This window comes from Priapulus caudatus, unplaced genomic scaffold (genome assembly GCF_000485595.1).
Source record: "Priapulus caudatus unplaced genomic scaffold, Priapulus_caudatus-5.0.1 Scaffold962, whole genome shotgun sequence".
NCBI classification, from domain to species: Eukaryota; Metazoa; Priapulida; class Priapulimorpha; order Priapulimorphida; family Priapulidae; genus Priapulus; species Priapulus caudatus.
In genome coordinates this window covers 85,054-105,693 of record NW_014578023.1, presented here as the reverse complement: position 1 = coordinate 105,693, position 20,640 = coordinate 85,054, and the positions used below count along the sequence as shown (strand labels likewise).

General features: G+C 43.4%; 2 protein-coding genes across 3 annotated transcripts in view; both read left to right on the top strand.

The window, feature by feature from the left end:
• LOC106814681 (CCR4-NOT transcription complex subunit 2-like) overlaps window positions 1-4,411 on the top strand; it is a 13,773-nt gene extending 9,362 nt beyond the window's left edge. For both annotated transcript variants that reach the window (XM_014819027.1, XM_014819026.1), the window contains exons 13-16: window positions 510-666; window positions 1,096-1,207; window positions 1,751-1,851; window positions 2,495-4,411. In XM_014819027.1, coding sequence (XP_014674513.1) covers window positions 510-666; window positions 1,096-1,207; window positions 1,751-1,851; window positions 2,495-2,747 — 623 coding nt within the window. In that variant the 3' untranslated portion in view covers window positions 2,748-4,411. The remainder of the gene's footprint in view (window positions 1-509; window positions 667-1,095; window positions 1,208-1,750; window positions 1,852-2,494) is intronic.
• Window positions 4,412-6,328: 1,917 nt separating this feature from the next.
• On the top strand, window positions 6,329-16,273 carry LOC106814680. Its single transcript, XM_014819025.1, has 6 exons — window positions 6,329-6,408; window positions 9,192-9,459; window positions 9,673-9,852; window positions 11,282-11,546; window positions 12,986-13,232; window positions 14,598-16,273. Exons 3-6 carry the CDS (start codon window positions 9,739-9,741, stop codon window positions 14,770-14,772), a joined length of 801 nt encoding a protein of 266 aa, XP_014674511.1. The 5' UTR covers window positions 6,329-6,408; window positions 9,192-9,459; window positions 9,673-9,738; the 3' UTR covers window positions 14,773-16,273.
• The last annotated feature ends 4,367 nt before the right edge of the window (window positions 16,274-20,640 follow it).

Here is a 20,640-nt window from a genome sequence, read left to right as displayed (position 1 = left end):
CTCTCTCTCTCTCTCTCTCTCTCTCTCTCTCTCTCTCTCTCTCTCTCTCTGTCTTTCTTTCTCTCTGGCTTTTCCTAGATGAAAATGATGGAAACTATGCACTGGAGAAACTAACAAACAGTTCTTTGCACAGGTTTTTCGTTGAATCACTGCCCTCGGGTGGCACTAGACTTTCGTGTGGCTTTAAGAATGTATTGAAAGTTAAGCGAAATGCCATTACTTGCTTTCTCACAGGCAGTGTAATGAACCTGGCCCTGTAATCTCACACTGGCTCTCTGTTCTTATCTCACACTAGCTCCGTGTTAAACGGTTTTCTTTCTTCAAGTCATTCACCCTGTCCCTATCTGGTGTAAACCACAAGTTACAGCATTGCTAACTTTCGTTATGCATGTAATGTAACGAACCAATCTTGCGTCGAATCAGAGGATCTTCCACTAGCTTTCTGTCGAGTCGTTGCGATTGTCTCGCGTGAACCATAACTCTTAGCATTGCTGGCTTTCGTTCCATAGGTAATGTGACGAACCTACCGGCCAGCATGGTACAGGACCAATTCGGCATCGTGGGGTTGTTGACTTTTATCCGAGCGGCGGAATCCGACCCCAACCTCGTCTCGTTAGCTCTCGGCAGTGACCTCACCACGTTAGGACTCAATCTCAACTCGCAGGAGTAAGTCGTGGACGTGGAAATGCGCAGTTTTTAGCACGTTTGCTCTCTAGTCGTTCGACCTGTTCCGAAGTTTGAAATAGCAGCCAGCCTGCCTGCCCCCTGTCAGGGACCCTTGACTTTTGAGCAGGACTGGCTCATTTTTATTGATTTTACTAGAGGTTATATAGTAGAAAGCAGAATTTTCGTATTCAGGACTGACTGGTTTTCAGACATACTTCTATTCCTTCTGGCTGTTTATACCGCAGCGTTAATATGTGGACACGGAGAGCCGGGCTCGATAAATGAACCGAAACTTTTCCACATTTAACTGAAATTTTTGAATGCGGGACGACCTACGAGTTAAGTCGAGAAAACCCAACTGAGAGAAGTTTCGCTGTCAGCTGTGTTTCTATCTAGGTGCTATGTTATCTTCTACAATGTTCTTCGCAGGAACCTATACCCGACGTTTGGTGGTCCGTGGGCGGAGGCACCCTGCCGACCGCAAGACATAGACTTTCACGTGCCGCAGGAGTACCTCTGTAACATTGCCATCAGAGACAAGGTCAGCCTAAGGGCATTATGCGTAGCAGAGGGAGTCAATAATGACGGGGGAGGGGTGCAATCTGAATAATTAAACTCGCATGAAGGGATGTTAACAGATATACAAAGTTTTAATTATTGACCATCTTTCTTAGTCATCAGTGAATAAATAATTGATTTTGTGACTGGATGCCTGGTTATTCAATAGGGACAAAACATTATCTTATAAAAGGTCATCGTGACACGTTAAATCGATCTATTAAAATGTTACTAGGTCACTGCCAATAACAGAATATATGTGATCATGTATTAGCTGGGTATTGTTCTATTTGTTTCATTTCAGTTGTAGGAAACTATTAGAATATTGTAGTATGTGCTGGTTTCTTTTTAAGTTGATTAATATTGCTATTGTAGGAGATTTGTGTCGAGTAAAATCCTTACAGCTTAAAATGATGTAGTATGCATAAGTGATAGTCTGCCTACGTGTACCACAGTGCATAGCTGGTAGGCACGCAAGTTGTGCACGATTCTGTCGTCTACTACAGCTTTGCCGTTCCTGTTGCAGTTGGCTCCGATCAAGCTGAATCGATATGGTGAGGACCTGCTATTCTACATGTTCTACACGCACGGTGGGGACGTCCTGCAATTGGCTGCCGCCGCGGAATTGTACGTACTTTTTTTTTCAATTTCTACGTTCCGAAAAAGTCCATTTCCACCAAATTTTTTTTCGTGCAACCATCATCATTTTCGGTACCATACGGTACTATATTCTACTATATTCTAGTAGATGATGTAGGCAATTGAAGCAGTGTTACTTTTAACAATGCAACTGTCTCAAGCATACTTAACATAATGAAAGTCCCAAGGTATTTTCTCAATAATTTATAACTGCATAATCGAATCATCTAGGTCAGGGGATATTCGTAACGTAATAACTTAACGTTGATACTGTTTTTCGTGTCAGTGCACCCTTTTTTTCTCATTGGGCCATGTGCATTGTTGCAGCCACTCGCTCCTACATAGCAATATTTTAGCAAATGTTATTCCATGTGCTTGTGTTCTATTGTCTCTCATTAAAAGAGGTGTGCATGCCTCCTGGATTTGACCACCCCCAAAAAGTTTTTGGACTCCCAAAACCTAAACACGGAAAATTTAATACATCTGTAGTCATTCGTCTTAACATTAACTTTTTCCAATAGACCAGACCTCTATAATACTCTGTGTACGAGAAACTTGACCGTGTTTCTGTCGACAGTGTAACTAACACAACACGGCAGCTAGCTAATGCGTGCCCATTTCGTCGTCGCAGGTACAACCGGGACTGGCGCTACCACAAGGAAGAGCGCGTGTGGATCTCGCGTGCTCCCGGAATGATCCCGATCGAAAAGACGGCGCAGTACGAGCGCGGCACCTACTACTTCTTTGACGCGCAGAACTGGCGCAAGGTCGCCAAGGAGTTCCACCTCGACTACGACAAGCTGGAGGACCGGCCGCACTTGCCGCAGTCGATGCACCCTCACCCGAACCAGATGTCAGCGTTCACCGTCGGACCTGTCCAGTAGATCCACCCCCCGCCCCCCGCGGGGATCGAGAGTGGAGAGAGGATTGGTCCGTTAGATCTGCCCGCTCCTCCCAACCACTCGGGGATCGAGAGCAGAGGGAGGACCGGTCTGGTAGATCCCCCCTCTGCCGGGGGATCGAGAGCAGAGGGAAGACGGAATAGAGAGATTCCCCCTTACCTCTGCACATGTGCGCGGCACCGAGAAAGAGAGATAGCGCGGGACGGTAGTGGTGTACATTATTAGGTGTATTGTGCGCCGCGCGCGCGTGGGCTGAGACGCGGCAGTGCGCGCGCCGGTTATTTAATATGAGATTTCCATTTTAATGCAGCGGCGACGTCTCGCGGGGTCACTTAGGGTCATGCTGAGTCGTCGTCGAGTCACATTGATTCTTATAGAGCCAATATCGAGCCACGCGGTGAATACAGCTGAGACCTAAATACCTGAGTTATTGGCAGCCCGCTCTCATTGGATGTTGCTGCCACGCCAACAAGGCTAGAGCAGTTTTGCGTCGACTTTGCCGTGCTTCGTTGCTAAGCATTGTTTTTTAATCGTTCCGTTGCAATGATGACTGGCTAGAGCTGTGTGTCGGTCACCCAGTGTGGGTAGATTTGTTCTGCTGACGTGCGTCTCCTTCCGATTGTTCTATCGTTTACCTGCATGCACGAGCAACATGTAGAGAATACTGAGTGAGCGTAGCGGGCAATTCCTATCCTGGATGAGTCACTGCTAAACGATGACCATCATTGACATTAACTACGTAACGTGACGCAATTAATTCTTGGATGGACTCGCCTTTTCCCCTGGTGAGTGAGTTACAGTAAGGAAGGGCAGGTTGAGTTGACATGGTTGAGAGAGAGAGAGAGATGTCTTCAGGTTGTGTTTCACTCTCAGCGAGTTGATACGCAAGAACATGATACGTGTCACACCGCACGATGCAGTGGAGGTGTTTAAGATGGCTCTCTTCAAATATCCATCGATTCTTCTCTTCCTACATTATGAAAGCATTCCTTGACAAGATCCTTTAGATTATTAAGGTATTAAGGTCTTCACCCTTGCCTTTTGTACACAGCCATTACGTTTAAAACCCTGCAAGCACTGCTGTGATACAGGGGGTCGGAATTAAGAAAAAAACTGCTACTAATCCTCCCACAAAGAGACAGCCAAAATATACTTTTCTGCAAAAGTCGAGTTGTTTTGATGAAATGTTAAAAAGTGTTCTTTCCCAGCCTTTCACCTTTCTTGCTGCCAATCTGCTCGAACCAGATAATTGTGGGAGCGTTGGTTTCGACCCCCTGTGATATGTGCAGTGATGCCTTGCCTTTGGGCATGTTAATGAGTAAATTCGCGACAATTTGTTTACGCCGGAACTTTACGGTTCCGTGGATTGAGCAGACACGAACACTCCACGGAGGATGCCCGATGTTGCAGTCTTGGCCGTGTTGCCACTGTAACATGCACGGTTCCCGCACGACGAATGCTGCTTAGCTACAGACGATTGTCTAGGTATCATGGCAATGTGATGACGGGGGCTGTCATGTAATAGCAACTAGAGAGTTGTGATTTACGCCCTACGTTACCATGATGACTCGATGGTTTCAGCTCCCAGTGGTCTGTGATCATGATAAGAATTGCATTGATTAAAATATTATTTTCTTTGTATAAAATTTCCGTTTTCGTTCAATTTGTTGCTTTGGTGTGTTTGCGTTTGACGTGTAAGCGCGAGCAGCCCGTTTCACTTCTCATATAACTTTTATTTTGGGAAAATAATTAATTAAAACAAAACGTATTTTATATTGTGATGTAACAATAGACAGCTGCTTGTTGTGTTGAAAAAAGGTGGAATCACAAAACAAGTACAAATACTGATTCGTATCTTTCTAATTCTCTACTCAAGCACAATATGAGCAAATGTTCACTATGTTTATCAGTCAGAACCTAATCGATTTATTATTATCAGTACCTAAATGAAGAAAAAGTTAAGAGACATCAAATATTAAATGTATCGAGTAACGGAATAGAGGAAACGAGCTGAAACAACGAGTACAATTAAATGCTGAATTGAATATTCGTGAAAATGCCATTTACGTTACATTACATATATTTATCAGGAATTGCACTGCAATTACAATTTTCAACAACATCGTCTTTAGTTAATTGGAGCCAGAGGTTTCCATTGGTAGAAGTTCAACCTCAAACCTCTATGCATATACACCCGTGAAGGTGTGTATCACATAAAGCTAGTGTACATGGCTGTTGTGTGAATCAGAGCGTGTCGCTTAACATTGTTCCTATAGAGATGACACAATTAGCTCGTCTGCATCACTCTATCGGAGCGAACAGGTTTTTGTAGCTAGAGATACGCAACCATGCAGCACAAACAGTATTTATCACCCCACGGTACAGTAAGTGACGCTGAGAGGGTCTATGTCCCCCGGGGTACTGCCGGAACGTACCCTGGGTACGGTCCGTTATACCGGAACGTACCCTGGTACTATCTAATATGCCGGACCGTACCTCGCCTACTCCACTAACGAGTCTAAGGAGTCGCCTACGCCTACTCCCTAACCCGAACCCAAACCCTAACCCTAATCCTAACCCTAACCACTAGCGGATTAAGGGCGGGGCAACAGGGGCACGTGCCCCGGGCCCCCACATTTGGGGCCCCACATTTAGAGTATCCTAAAATTTACAAAACTGTCGTAATTGTGATCCACAAATTCTTAGCATGTAACGTTGAAGTGATGCGTTTCCCATGCTAGCTGTTTTTCTGACTGAATTTCGCTGTTCAGCTGATTATTGATTGGTCTCGAATTGTTAGCGGGTGAAAGGTCATTTTCAAAACTCCAAGTTGGATTAAAAATCACATGCGAGAACCTAGATACAATAATGTAACCCAACCCAAGAGGATAGGCCTATCCTCTTGGGTTGGTTACATTATTGTATCTAATGAGAACCACGATGAGCCAAACAGAGACTGGTAACCTCAGTATTCTCGCTATCGGAAGTGGACATTTTAAATTCGTTGAAACACGATGAATACTCTCTGAATTTGCAAGCATGAAAGTGCGGAAAAATACAGACTATAGGCCCCCACACAAATTGCGGTGCCCCGGGCCCCCACACGCTTAGTCCGGCCCTGACCCTAATCATATCAAATATAGTGACCAGGGTACGTTCCGGTATACCGGACCGTACCAGGGTACGTTCCGAGCTACCTGGGGGACATAGACCCTATGAGCGTAAGTGACCAAACACGCATACATTTACTGCTTCTGCTTCCTCCCCGGGCTTCCTCTTTGTGCAACCAAGGCAAGCATGAATGCACGTATGAAACCTCATGTTACCACCACTTGCACGACTACGTGCGGCAGAGTTAGACATCTTTACATTCAATTCGCCTGCAACGAGTTGTCTGAGTATTTTATACCGCGATGTTCCTCTCAGACTCTATCGATCCTTACTATTTATTCAGATTATTTCTCGCCAGCGAAATCCTAAGATAGGGTTGCGTCATCTTGGGCGTGTGCCCATTGGTTGGTTTTGACCCACCTATCGCGGTTCTGATTGGTTGCAGCAGGTAGGTCGACATGCAAAGTAGGTTGTTTGTTTGGCCATATGGTTTGGCCTCGCGCGAGTCATTCTGTCGAAAAGAGTAGAACTGGTAAGTTGACTTTCTGATTCAAGGCTCGTATTAACGAAATTTATTGCGACCGGGCGTAGTATTTGCTAGATATTAGATGGATTATATTATGCACTGGTATATGAATATGATATTTTTCGTTAGTGTAGCAGCCAGAAAACAGTCTAATAATACTGTATTTGTAAGGGAATGTTCCGCAGGCTCTGTGGCAACTGTACGCGAGCTAGTGTTGGCGCTGGACGACTTGTCTGCCATTGCTCTCCGTTTCCTTTGTGTCTAAAGCGATTGTACGAATTCAGATAGTCGTACAGCAACACTTATACTTTATCTAAGTTACTGAATTTGTCTATTAATTATTGTAATTAAGGTGTGATTATTTATTGTTTCTGATGTTCATGTACACGTATATCATTATGTCCGGATGTAATGTGGGGTGTGGTGAACAAAATGGGTGTGGAGAGAGAGGAATAGAGAAAGAGAGAAAAATAGAGAAAAAGAGAGATCAGAATCATTGTCAATTTCGCGCCATATCATACCTACTGTACAGTATTTCGCCCCCATGTATTTTATGTATATATTTTGGCACTTCTGCAATACTCACAGCATCAATGTAATTATATGCATTTAGTTCGGCCGTTGTCGTATCAGGTACTACGTGTACCCTATGTAGGTTGTTTAGTATTATGTTTATATTTTATATAATGTATGTTTAGCCTTTAGGTTAGGTAGGGGTACACTTCTGTAGTCAAGTCTGGTACACTTTGTGTATACATATATCGTACAGGGAAAAAATATTTTTCGGGGGCTACTTTTCAAACTCGCGTGCATAAAATAGCACTATAAAATTTGGTTTGCATTGAACTCTATGCAAATCTTAAGGGAGCTCTTTTTGGCATTTCCGGGGCTCTTTTTGGCATTTCGGGGGCTAAATCGCCCGAGCCCCCGTGTATTTTTTTCACTGTATATGTACCTCGGCTACATATCTGTAGTACCTGATACAGCAACGACCCCTTCAGCGTCAGTATTTATTGTGAACGATCCGTATTTCTCGTTCCTAGAATTCAGTTCCATATATATGATATAGGCCTAATCATACAATGGATTGGCGCACAATCATGACATACAGACTGTAGGTATATACAAAACACTGGCGGTGGCAGTTTGATCTGCCAGTATCTATACTTCGTTCAGAAAAGATCCTTCATGTTGTGTAGATCTAACAAGTTATTTCGTTCAAGAAGTGACTGAAGGTCTTACCTTTATTGGCTACTATTCCAAGGTGACGTGTCAACGTGGTAGCATAGTGAACAAAGACAACAGCCTTCAAGACGTGTGTTCCGCTTTTATAATCTGTCACATGAGACTAAACTGGTTGAAATGCAGGCAAAAGAAAACTATAATTTGGCATGCATGTATTTCAGAAGTAGTATAATCAACATGTGTGCAAATTAAGGGAATGCAGTAAAAACCATAGAAGCCAGGTATTTCTTCTTTCCCTGTCAACATGAAATAGACGTTTGTGTGTTGTTTTTTTAAATCTTAAAATCTAGCTCTGATGTTTTTTTGTTTCCTGTTACTATGAAATAATGGCTGACCCGCATTGCTAAGTTTCCTACATGATTAATGCGTCTAAAGAGTAAAGACGCTTGTAGGTCATACAGTGGTGTATTTTTCATTTAACTCCCAGTCATGTAATCATCACGTACGTAACGAAATGGTCAAAAATCGATACGCGACTAGCACTAGCAGCCTCGCTTCAGAAGAGCCTGGCAAACTGCAATCCTATTTTAGGAATGTTCTCCCAGCGACAGCTGATGCTGCAGCTGTGGAAGGGCCGCCGTTTTGTTTGCTCCAGGCAGCTGCCCTGAGCGGCTGCTACTGCTGTTGTTGCTGCTGCTGCTGCTGCTGCTGCTGCAGTCTCTAGGGAGAGATGCAGAGACGATGTCGTCATTTCGGATAAATATTATTTGCAGATTGATTATATTAGTCACACCATAGGTCACACAGGGCGCAGGCGTAAAAACATTGTGCTAAATTTAACCACAGCTCCGGTTCAACAACATTGTGTTTTGAATGTGTTTACCATGGCTGTTTTTGCTACGTACCTACCTAGGTATAGTGAAAATTACAATACCTAAGCAAGAGAGCTCGAAGTTCATATTTGTGGGATAATTTATGTATGCTTCTGCGCGCAATGTTGAGTGGAATTTACTTTATGATTGTCAGGGCAACAGTGATGGGGTTAAGACGAGGTTAAGGTTATGGTTATGATGATGAGAATGATGTATGTACGGGGGTCCAAAAGTACATTTATGTGCTGCACTAACCAAGCAAGAAGTAGTGTTCGATACAGCTCTAAGGGTATCACAACTGTCAACATTATCGAAGGTGTACAAACATCTCCAAATTTATCATTTTTTCAATGATACATTTTCGAGATAGGTCTTTTATATTGTTATTTTATAGTATTAGACTACTATGTTCTCATATGTAAATTCTCATTGTAGATTAAGTATGCATTGCCATTATAAAAAAAGGCAATGCTACCAGTCCAGGTCTATGGGAGGTGGGAGAATTGTGTTTCTTTTATCTGTTGGAAGATATGATAGCCCTCTGGCAATGATCATATATCTTTAATAGACCCTTTAAACGTGTATCTCAGTTTGGTGATTATGCTAGAGGGCTTATGAACGCTGCGGTGATCAATAAATGCCGGGAATCAATAAATGCCGGGAACACGTTGGTGCTGTAGGCAAGTTCTTCCTAATGCTGCTCTAATACGCGGCTGCCCGTCTGTGTTTCAGATCATATAATGCACATTTTACCCGCAACACACGTGCCGATGGAAAATTGTCAGCTTTTGTTAAGTAAAGAGCAGCCCCCGAGTCACGCAGTGAGTAGTAAGGTCTCTGAAACCAGAAACCTCACCCGTGTACGCAACCTGTCCGGAGACAGCACCGACGGTCAGCAGGGGGTACTAGCGAGCAAGCAACAACGCACCAGCTTGCTGTCTAAGATCAGGAGATATCTTAGTTAATAATAGCAGCTTCGCTGGGAGAATCATCTTTTCCAGTAAGTGTTCGTTTAATGTTAATTTAGCATAATAGATAAATGAAGGAAATTATTTGAAAATAAATAATTTAAAAGTAAACATATTAATTAATGTACTATACTTATATATTACTATCTTATATAAATGAATGAATACATGTATATGTTTTATTATTATATACATTAATAAAATGAAATTGAAATGATAACGTTCGAAACCGTTTTATTTAAAAGGTTCGACTACAGCTAAAATAAGAAGCCAATTCTTTAGCCTGGACAAACTCCTCCGCACGCAGGACCATGGTTGGGCCAGCCAGCACCGCAGAATGTCCGATCCCCAGGATATGCGCACGACTCGCCACGGGCAAGATATCGGGTGTCGTCGTCGATTTTGCGAGAGAGCTAAGAGTTGAGGTGTGTTTGATTTTTCAGACATTTGTCTTTTCTTTAAGAATATTTGAACGTTTGAAATTGCGTGCGGCGCAACCGCAGTGTTTAGGTCTTCTCGGAGACTGCATGCAGGATTCCAGTCATTTTGGGGGTGTCTCACCAGATTTGTGATGATTGGGATTGCATAGTGTTTCGGGTTCAAATCGCCATCAGAATGTTTCAGTGCAATAACTTCTGAGATTAGGTAGGGAACGGATGTGGCCAATGTAAGCGTTTTAGCGGATATAACACATGAATTTCTGTTTACAGACGAGCTCAGTCGAACGTCGTTGGTAGGTGTTAGATTAGAAAACTCATTCCTACTCTAGTCTTGTGGCAACAGAATATACTGTTATATTTATCCAAATGAAACGTTATCATGTTTTTGGTCACCATAATTGGGATTAATTGCTATGGGGAAATGTGCCAGTCCTAATGTTTTCATTGGCCATTTATTTATTTTTTATTGAAATCGATGCTGTAATCTATCATTTTATTTGCATTATTATTTAACATTTTATTGCTTTTAAAGCGTTGTTGGATAAAATAAAACGTACATGACTGGCTATCTACCCTACCTTCTTGTAACTAGGTTACCCCAAACATGGTATTCATTTTGCTTTGCCGTAGATAAGTTATCACAAAGCCAAACCTGTATTTGCTGACATCTCTGTAGAATGGACTCGTGTCTATAAATGTCCTTTCATTACCAGTTACGCAATGATAATACATCAATATTATGAGCACCTGTTTTTAAAGGTCACTTTTAGGGATTTCCTTGAGTGACCCTTGCATACAGGTTTGGCTTTGTGTTCATTTTTATAGGTAGGCATTGTCATCTTTAAAAGGATACTCAACAAATGTTTGACAAGTGGGGAAATTTGATTTACCCAGCTGGACTTGTCTAATTTGCAGAGTGTCCGGTACCGCTAATAGACGTAAGTTCAAGTTGCTTAGGTGCACGAGTCAAAGGCGTGTCACTAATGTTACTTCCACTCTGTATTTCACAACAGGTTTGGGAGCAAGACAGAGCTAAGCAGGCGATGTTACAGACGCCTGTAGCCATGAGGAGCCCAGTGTTAGGGAGACGCCGCCGCACACGGGGACCGGTACCTCTGTGCTCGCCACCAGGGGGAGCTGCTTCTAGACCTACGCCGGCGCGGACCATCGTCACTTGCTATTAACCACATTGCAGCTTTCCCCAGGTCCCACCCACACGCACGCACGCGCCTTTGTTGCAGCCGTTTTTCGTTTAGCAGACACCATTCGGCGGGCGGGCGGGCGGACTGAGCCAAGGAGGCGCAGTCTTCGTACATCGTCGTCTCCTCCTCGTTAGCGCTGCTCGTCTCTCGCTGTCTCTCTCTCTCTCTCCCCCCGCCCCCCAGCCCCACTCATTTGTTACGCGGCTCTTCAGATACACAATGGCAACGCGACCGTAGCATTAGCGACAAAGGTGGGGCAAACAAAATGTGCGGGGATAGCAGCAGCAGCAGCCGCAGCGACGACGGCGGGGACGGATACCGCGACGGGCCTCTCTTCGTTCTACCGCGGCCTCGGAGTCAAGTTCGTGCAGAGCAAGTCGCCCCTGCCCCCGCCGCGGACACCGGCCCTGATGGTGGGACGTGGATTCACGACAGCTTCCTTCGTCAACGCCGTAGCGAGAACCTCGTTCGCGCCTCGTAAGTACACCGCGTCGAGTCGTGTTTTTTTTTTATATCTTGTAACAGCGAAACGTGTGCTCGCTGAGAGGATGGCGCAGCGAGTAAAGGGTGCATAAGTGTCAAGGTTGCAGAGTAGCAGCTGCTCTGAACTTGCCATGATACCTCGAAAATTGGCCAATATCCAAAGCAGTGAACAGCCTTGACTGCCGCTGGTTTTCTCCACACACTTCACATAACTTCTACGTTGTTTGCTTATCTCTCCCTGTTCCACATAAAAAAGTGTCGGTTAACAACTTGCCTGGTGCCCTAACGTTTCTGATTAAAGGTAGCTTCCCTTGAACTTTCAAGCGGAAAACATAAAATCAGGCAAAAATGAATTATTTTAACATTGCATGTTTGTACTTGCCTATATATGTGTGATAGGTAAAAAAAAAAAGCTCGGGAATACGTTCATTCGAAGCTTTTAGACTACAAAGTGAAACGTTTGGGTCGAATGTTTCCCAGCGTTTACTTTTGCCGCTATGCAGGGATTGTTCCGCTCTGCGCACTGGCCGTGTTATGAACCATGTTATGTTAAATTATACACACTGGCATGATATGACCGAATGGTTTTTCTGGTCACGTACTACATGGCTAGCTGATAGGGAAAGGGCAACGTTTTTGTTGCTGGGAGATTATAGTATTCTGAGCGAGTTAACGAGTGAGTTGAGTCAAGAGAGTCCTGTCAGGTCGCTGTTAGTTCGGATTACGTTTTGTTGGGTTTTTAGCACTGTTCTATCTCGAAAACGGTTACGGTAAAAATTCTGAAATTAATAACAAAAACAGTCTAGGTGCTTCTCTGTCTAGACTACAAAGTTTGATTTCATAAAATGATTTATTTTAAAAGTTATGACATTTGAAAGTGGTTACATTGACTTGATTGAAATGATGGTTGCTCAAATATAAACAATATGGCGCCATTATACGGAACCGCGGCGAAAAGCGTTTTTCAAGTTGTTTCTTCGTTGAGCAAATATAGGCTTGATACATATTTTTACAGTTTTGTTTTCAAAGCTAACGTTTGTTAGAAAAATTTACGTGGGAAGCTACCTTAGATCTCTAGACAGCACTTGTCGATCCCTGAAAATGGAAACGCAGTCCCTTTTCCGCATTGGCAAACGTAGTGTAGAGGACTCTGCACTAGTACAAATTTCCCTGCTCTGACACTCCCCTGGCCCGTGATGTGTAAATAGCATAATAACATGTACAAACGCATAACATGTGGGAACGTTCACCCACCATAGTACGCAGGGTTTCCTACAAAAGAAAAGTACCTTGCAATATTTCGGAATATTTCCTTATATTGAATATGCTTTAAGCAAATCTGCATTTCACGTACAAACCCGTTGCCTCTTCGGCGTGCGTTCGCGTGACTGTGATTCCGAAGTAATTAATGCGGCGGACGGTTTTTGTTGTAGCGGCGACGGTGTTGATGCTGGGCAGCAGGAACGTGCTGCTGATGGCTCCCATCCTCCTCGGTTACGACGTGACGCGGGAGCGACTGCTCGCCGCCCGCCTCCTCGCTGACACGCCCGTGTCGCGCGCTTTCCTCGCCGCCGCTGCCGGCCTCGCAGCCGCCGCGCTCACCACCACCGCCGCACTCGCATCGTCGCATGATACGAGGCACCTTCTCTGCCGCGGCATGTACAGGACACTCTGGAAGAGGTACATGCACGTGGGAGAGGGAGGGAGAGAGAGAGAGAAAGAGATTAGGGGTGGCGAGGGAGAGAAAGAGTAGGGGTGGCAAGAGAGAGAGAGAGTAGGGGTGATGAGAGAGAGAGAGAGAGAGTAGGGGTGGCGCGAGAGAGAGAGAGAGAGTAGGGGTGACGAGAGAGAGAGAGAGAGAGAGAGAGAGTAGGGGTGGCGAGAGAGAGAGAGAGAGAGTAGGGGTGACGAGAGAGAGAGAGTAGGGGTGGCGAGGGAGAGAAAGAGTAGGGGTGGCGAGAGAGAGAAAGAGTAGGGGTGGGAGAGAGAGAGAGAGAGAGAGAGAGAGTAGGGGTGACGAGAGAGAGAGAGTAGGGTGACGAGAGAGAGAGAGAGAGAGAGAGTAGGGGTGGCGAGAGAGTGATATAAAGATAGAGAGTTGCGCATTACGTATTTGTGGAAAACCCAGGCAAATTATATTGATCACACTGCAACGAGAGAGAGAGAGGGAGGGGATGATGGAGAGAGAGAACGGGAGGTGTGCCCTGTGTACGCGGACGAAAGAAATGATGGGTTGCCGTCTGCGTGCCGTGTTGTATAGGTGGCAATTGTGATAATGTATATAGTTGTTGGGATGTGATGTTGTTACACTGTTCTCCGGTTGGCAATCCATTATTTATGTGTCCGTGTAGACAGTGCTCGTCTAACTGTAGAACCTGTCAGATTTTAAGGTTAGGTTCTAAATTTTGTTTTTAGTATTTTTGTTGGGTTTAGAGTAGGGGTGCACCGGAATCTCCAATTTTTCAGAGTTCTTGTTCAGGCCGGAACCCTTCAGAAACAGTCGTTTCTGCTACAAGAGTCATCAAGATCAAAAGATCAGTCACTGAATGTAGTTGAGAGTCAATAGAGTCAACTTGCTGATAATATAGTGTTAACAACTTCATACTATTCTGCCCAAAAAACACTTGCCACTTGAACATTGGCTCACTAACTGTACTGAACCTAACTGATGTTAGGTGATTCATATAAGGCCTTTTTTCAAGTTCCGGCTGGTTCCGGTTCCGGCCGGAAATTAAAAAGTTGGATTCGGTACACCCCTAGTTTAGAGATGACGAATTTTGTGAGATAGATAAGTGGTTGTTCCTAAATTAATAGCAATTTTTAAAGTCTAGCTTAGCTGTTCATTTTCCAGCTAATTTTTGTGTTAAAGTACTGGAATCATTACTCATTTAAATTGGTGTCATTGCCCGTCTGGGCGGAAGCACGTATAGGTTTCCAGCGGCAAACTGGGGCACCATATGAATGTGGTGTTCGCGGAACGATCTCGATAGCGGGTGACGTCTGCGCGTGTTATTCACGCTCGTGCTTCTCTCTTTCTCCCCGCAGGTTCGGCCCCGCCGTTGCCACGCATGCCGTGTGGAGCGTCGCCATCTTCTCGGCACTGGAGCAGGCGCGGTTCGTGCTGTCCAGCGGCTGCGTGTGTGCGGCCGAGCGGCCCCGCGCCGGACGCTTCCGCGAGGAGAAGAGGTTGATGGTGCTCTCGCACCCACAGTCTCTGTGACGCGTCGACCGAGACGGCCGGGTACCGCCGGCGGTGGTTCGACATCTCCGCAGAGCGAGCGCCTACAGCAGATCTCATCGTAGTTATTAAATAAAATGCATTGCGCATTCATTCTGGCAGCGCGGTGGGGTAGGCACTTCGTCGTTGGGTAATTGGCACGATCAGTCGCTACCTGCAATTTTGCAGTTGTTTACTTGGAGCAGATGTCAGTAAATTATTGTGTCGTGAATGCGCTGTGGCAGCAGAGAGGGGTTAACGCTACGCTGTTAGTTCAATGTTGTGTAGGTGTGGAACTGCACTTGCGTCATACTGTGTTCCGATGGTACAGCATTTACAGGTTCGCACAAGAATTAACCCCCCCCCCCCGGGTGAACTATGTAGATGATACGATGCACTCTGTCTGATAAATTTCGAATGTGTACCTGGTTTTTGCGCTAGTATGTTATCCATCTGCTATAAACCTAATTTATCGTTAAGCGGATGCTATGATTATGGTTTAGTACTGGCAAAAGTTGCGCTAATGAATTTTTGACTGACTTGTCCTGTATTGTTTTGGGTGTGTGTTTGCAAGTAAGATGCAAATGTGGATGAGCACACAGAATTCTTTGAACCCCTCCTCTGTGTTGTTTCATGCCTTCTAGAGATATACAGACTTGTGGTGGAAGTAGAATAAACGTATCTCTGAATGTCGACGGAAACTGCGCTGCTTACATAATTTACTTCTTTAGCTCCGATCTCTAGGGTCGTATGTACAAATATTAGTATAAGTGTTGTGTTGTGCTATGATACCTTGTCGATGTAATAAGAGTAATGGAGGGTCTTATTCCAGCGTGTTTAGTTTCGGTCTGCTTATGTCTAATGATTACAAGGGACCACTCAGCTGTAGTCTATAATGTGCAGGAAGATCTCGTATAACTGTATGGTTATATTGCGATAGTTTGTAGTAAGAGGATATTTTGTGTTATTCCGATTCTTTCATAGTTCTTATGACAATCGTAATGTTTGACTGCAACCACAGTGCGTTGGTATGGCGGTGCCAAGATAACGTAATTCTCATATTTATGAAACGATAATTTCGTACTTTGGTTTTGATGAACCGATTACCATCGTTATACGAGATGCTACTGTACTTTTTATTGTTTTGTGGTCATTTTAGGGGCTGGATTCCTTTAAAACATCTTAAAAGTTGAATTGGATATGTAAAGGGAAAGCTTTTTATTATGCCCTGTTTCAGGAATTGATGATTCTCCTACAAGTATAGTAACTATTCAGCATTGATGGAAATGTGTTTTAATTTCATCAGTAACCCTTTTCTTCTTCATTTATTTTCATCTGTATTATCCCGATTTTCATTTCTGATAACAACTATATTATAATTTGAGAAAGGCTAGGTAGACGACTTGGTTTTCTTGATGGTGTCTGTCGCATATCTATGATCTGTAAGAGCTTCACTATATTACTTTTGTAAATAAAATGCATCATTATACTGTTGGCATTGTAATTTCTGTTCATTGTTTGTCGTGTTTATCTATTATTGATTTTAATTTTTATACTAATAATCTGGATCTGGATAGTTTACTGCGTAGCCCATAATAAAGATCAATTACAAGTCTGGTACACTTTGTGTATACATATTATATGTACCTCGGGTACATATCTGTAGTACCTGTTACGACAACGACCCCTTGAGCTCAATTATGTATAGAGATATACTGAATGTTTATAGCAAATTACTCGTGAATATGTGCTCTCTACTTTAAATATATAATTTCACCAAAATGTCTGTTCTTTTATCAGATATCGGGCATTCGCAAACATAGCTGCATGCTACGGTATAGAGATATGCGGAAAAAACCTGGTGCCAGCTATAATGAATAAAGGGAAAGGTGTGTCAGTTTTATAGCTTGCTACTCATAAATATGAGCTTCAACTATTACATGCCGGGACCTGTCTGAGGGCGACGACTTGCACATAATGACGGTTTATAAATGATGTCTTAGGCGGGGCTATTCCAATGGATTTACTATGAGAGAAAATCGGGACTTTGACTTCCATGAGTACTTATGCGAATTGACGACTGATGACTTATGCGAGTTTTACTCTAACGATATAGATATTCTTATCGATTTCACCCAACAGATGGCGGAACGACATCATATTTCATGTAGATTTTTCATTGCGATACAAATGTGATATAACTATGTGGTATAACCAGTGTATAATAATGCCACTAAGGCTCGGGTTATTTATACAGGTTTAACGATATAAATACGTGGAACATTGAAATCAGTCTCTAACAAAAACTAGTAAAATCCTGCAACGTAAAATCATACACCGTGATCAATTTCGAGATTTTACGGAACATTTTTATGACTTATTCGATAGACGGCGCTGTAGGCGCCTCGTCAGACGGCATTTTTTGATCGGACTGATCAAAGATATGGTTTGAAAGAATTGATATGAAAAGAAGAGATATGGAAAGAATTGATCATAGATATTTTGATCATAGGTATTGATCATAGATATCATATAACACATGGTATTGATAGTTAATGAGCGTGTTTTATTTCCTGGAAAATCGTGAATACATTGGATGGTCCCCGACTAGCCACAACACAGGCACTTGGACCGTTTCAATAATAAAATGATGGTTAATAAATACAACTTGTCAGTACTACTAGTACTAGTACTACAGTACCAGCAATAGTCTTAATGTTTGATTTGACCTAATAACTTCACTTCAACACCGTTAAATACACCGATGCAACCCATAGCCCGCACGCCATTGTGCATGCACAAATACACAGTAGGTTAGACTCTAACCTACTGTGTATTTAAAGATGCCTGCGCCATAATGATGGGATTCGTCGTTAATGCTCTATTCTATCAATGATGAGACCGCACAGTTATACGGTGCATGCACGGTCATTTATGCTGAGCATAATAACGCGTTAACTGGAGATGGAGATCTAATCGATTACTCGCGCTGACTCTTCGCACATATTTAAAGTGCACATAAAGAATTTTTCTTAGCCCAATGTTATAAGTCTGCGTCTGATACTCACTTATTTGTTGTTTGAGAAGTAGTGTATTTGTTATGTCAAATTATAATAGTGTACTTTTAGAGAATGCACACTAGTAAGATAGGGTACATGTTATTATGCCATATGCCTGTGTATAGATCAATGTCAATGAACCAGCGGCGAGTTGATCCACTAGTAGACATAGTATTACTATTGACTGACTCACTGGCATGATTGTAAAATAAAATCAAGTTAAGTACTGGGTGAACAAGTGCAGTAATGTAGCACATGTGAGGTATTCAATCAGCATAAGATGAATTATATATAGCAAATATATTACGCAATTAGAGTGTTTGAACTTATTTCTGTTAGACCTTTTAGTATGTATTTGCTAAGCCTACATATTACTAGTTATAAGGTTATCAAGCTCGGGAAGTCTTACGTGCGGAAATAGGCGAGCAATTCACTGCCTGTCTCGCATGAGCTTAACCTGAGGATGAGGACGCTTTCTCTCTTATTACTAGAGGATGAGCATCCCACGAGGTCGCTAAGTTAAAACAAATGTCGCTGCAGCTAAGGACTAGCCGTGCAATTGACATGCTCATAAAGGAAGCCTTGCGGGTTATGTTTGGCACGCACCTATATTGTGACGTATATGCCAGCACCGAAAAAATGGGATCAAGTAGGCAATTCTGCTGCCGGCTAGGTAAGATTAAATGAACTGAGATTCGGACCATTACTCGCACTTCACCAATAGTAACTTACATAGGTAGTTAGATTAAGGACATAGACGAAAGGGACTATCTAGTGATTTTGGAGATAAACTCAAAATCTATGGTGTACATGCGTATTTGTAATAGAACATAGTTAGCCGCGCGGCTATGCTAGCTCTTATCAAGTTGTAAATCATTCAGTACGGTTTTTTTTAGTAGCAGGTTTTGCTCAGTGGTCTAGTTGGTGTCTGTTTTATGAAGTAGACATTTGGGAGGGATAGGTGTAAACCTCTGGACACATAGTAACTTCTAGGTATATATAGTGCATACATTGCATGTACTTGGAACGTGATAAACCCCGCCCAAGGCATCAAGCCGACAATTTAATTTAGTACATCATGTACGAGTCTGGATCCATGTATTTTAACCGCGCAGGACTGTAAAGAATAGAGCTCTGACTAACTTACTGGTGCAGAGTACTCGAACGTGAGCGAACTATTTATGAGAGAGGAGCGCTATCAATAAAATAGAAATGGGAATCAAACGTTAAAAGCTCGAAATCTTATAGTCTTATCGATTAAACCATAAAGGTCATATGAATATTTTTCACTACTCTCTTTCTCAGACTCCTATTATTGCCGCAATATGTCCAGGAGCAGTGGCCGACGAAATGACGACATAAAAAATAACAAACTCACATAACTATAACGGCATAATTTAGTGTCAGTGTGCCTAGCAGCTACTTTAGCGTCTTCGGAGTGCAGAGCCAGCACTGGTGTGTTGGGCAGGCGATCGATGCATTGGACGGCATTTACAGGAAATGTCCGCCAAATTAATAGGTTGAAAGATGAGTTAGAAGAAACAGTTAAGACTTTGGTTATATATAAGACTTTAGTAGTCACTATAATTAGCATATAATGGGATTTTTATTATCTCAATAACGCCCAAGTGCCTGTGTGTATGAGGTAAGCAAGCAAAGCTACATGTTGGCAGGTAGTTTAAAGATATTTTACGCAGCTGGCGCTACGTGTCCGTTATCCGTCACCTAAGCTCTCCCGGTCTATGGGTCGGACAATTCGCATCTCAAAGAATGTTAGCGGGCTCGATTGTACTATGAGGCGAGCACAGCATGAATATGGCAATTCGGAACGCTCTGCTGATTGCCGAATCTACAATATATGCACTGCTGCGTTCTATCTTGTTCGTACGCTACTCCTCATAGGGGAGTACAAATTCACTTCCGCGGGTATCTCCTTACTCTCTCTCTCTCTCAACCACGCGCACTCACGCCTCGTCTCTCTGCTCGCCAGGCCCTATCCTCTCACACACCTTAGCTCGCTCCTCTCTCTCTCTCGTCTATCTCTCTCTCTCTCTAATCTCTCTCTCTCTCTCTCACGCATACACACACACATACACGATTCCCTCTCTCTCTCTCTCTCTCTCCTCTCTCGTCTTCTCACGCATCACACACACTCGGCCATCAGCAGAATGTCGCCGGTTGCGCATATCATCGTGTACGTGTCGCAAGATCACTGTGGTGAGTGACGTCTGGGACTCGTAGCCTAACGCGGCTCTTGTCGCGAACCGTCCGGTAGCACGGCCTAATTTGTATTACACGTAACTTCGTAAGTAGGCCTAGGTAGGATATAGCTCTAGTAACTGTACGCGGGCTATAGTTACTAATACTAGTTACTACTTACGACTACTAGAGCTAGTACTAGTAGGTGTGATACAACTTATCACTATCAATAATGACAATATCAGTACTTCCGTGTAAAATTTCATAATTAAATTTCAATCCGTAGTCCGTACTATACAATGTCATGTCGGGGACTAAACCGACCAGGCTCTCCGACTGTTACACGTCGTAGGAACGTAGGCCCTAGTAAGCGAGAAGGGAACTTGTGGCTCACAGGCACTTAGACCGTTTCAATAAATAAAATGATGGTTAATAAATACAACTTGTCAGTACTACTAGTACTAGTACTCACTACTAGTACTGAGTATACTACAGTACAGTACCAGCAATCAGTCGCTTAATGTTGATTTGACCTAAATAACTTCACTTCAACACGCGTTAAATCACGCTGCAACACATAGCCCGCACGCCCTTGTGCATCGTCACAGATACC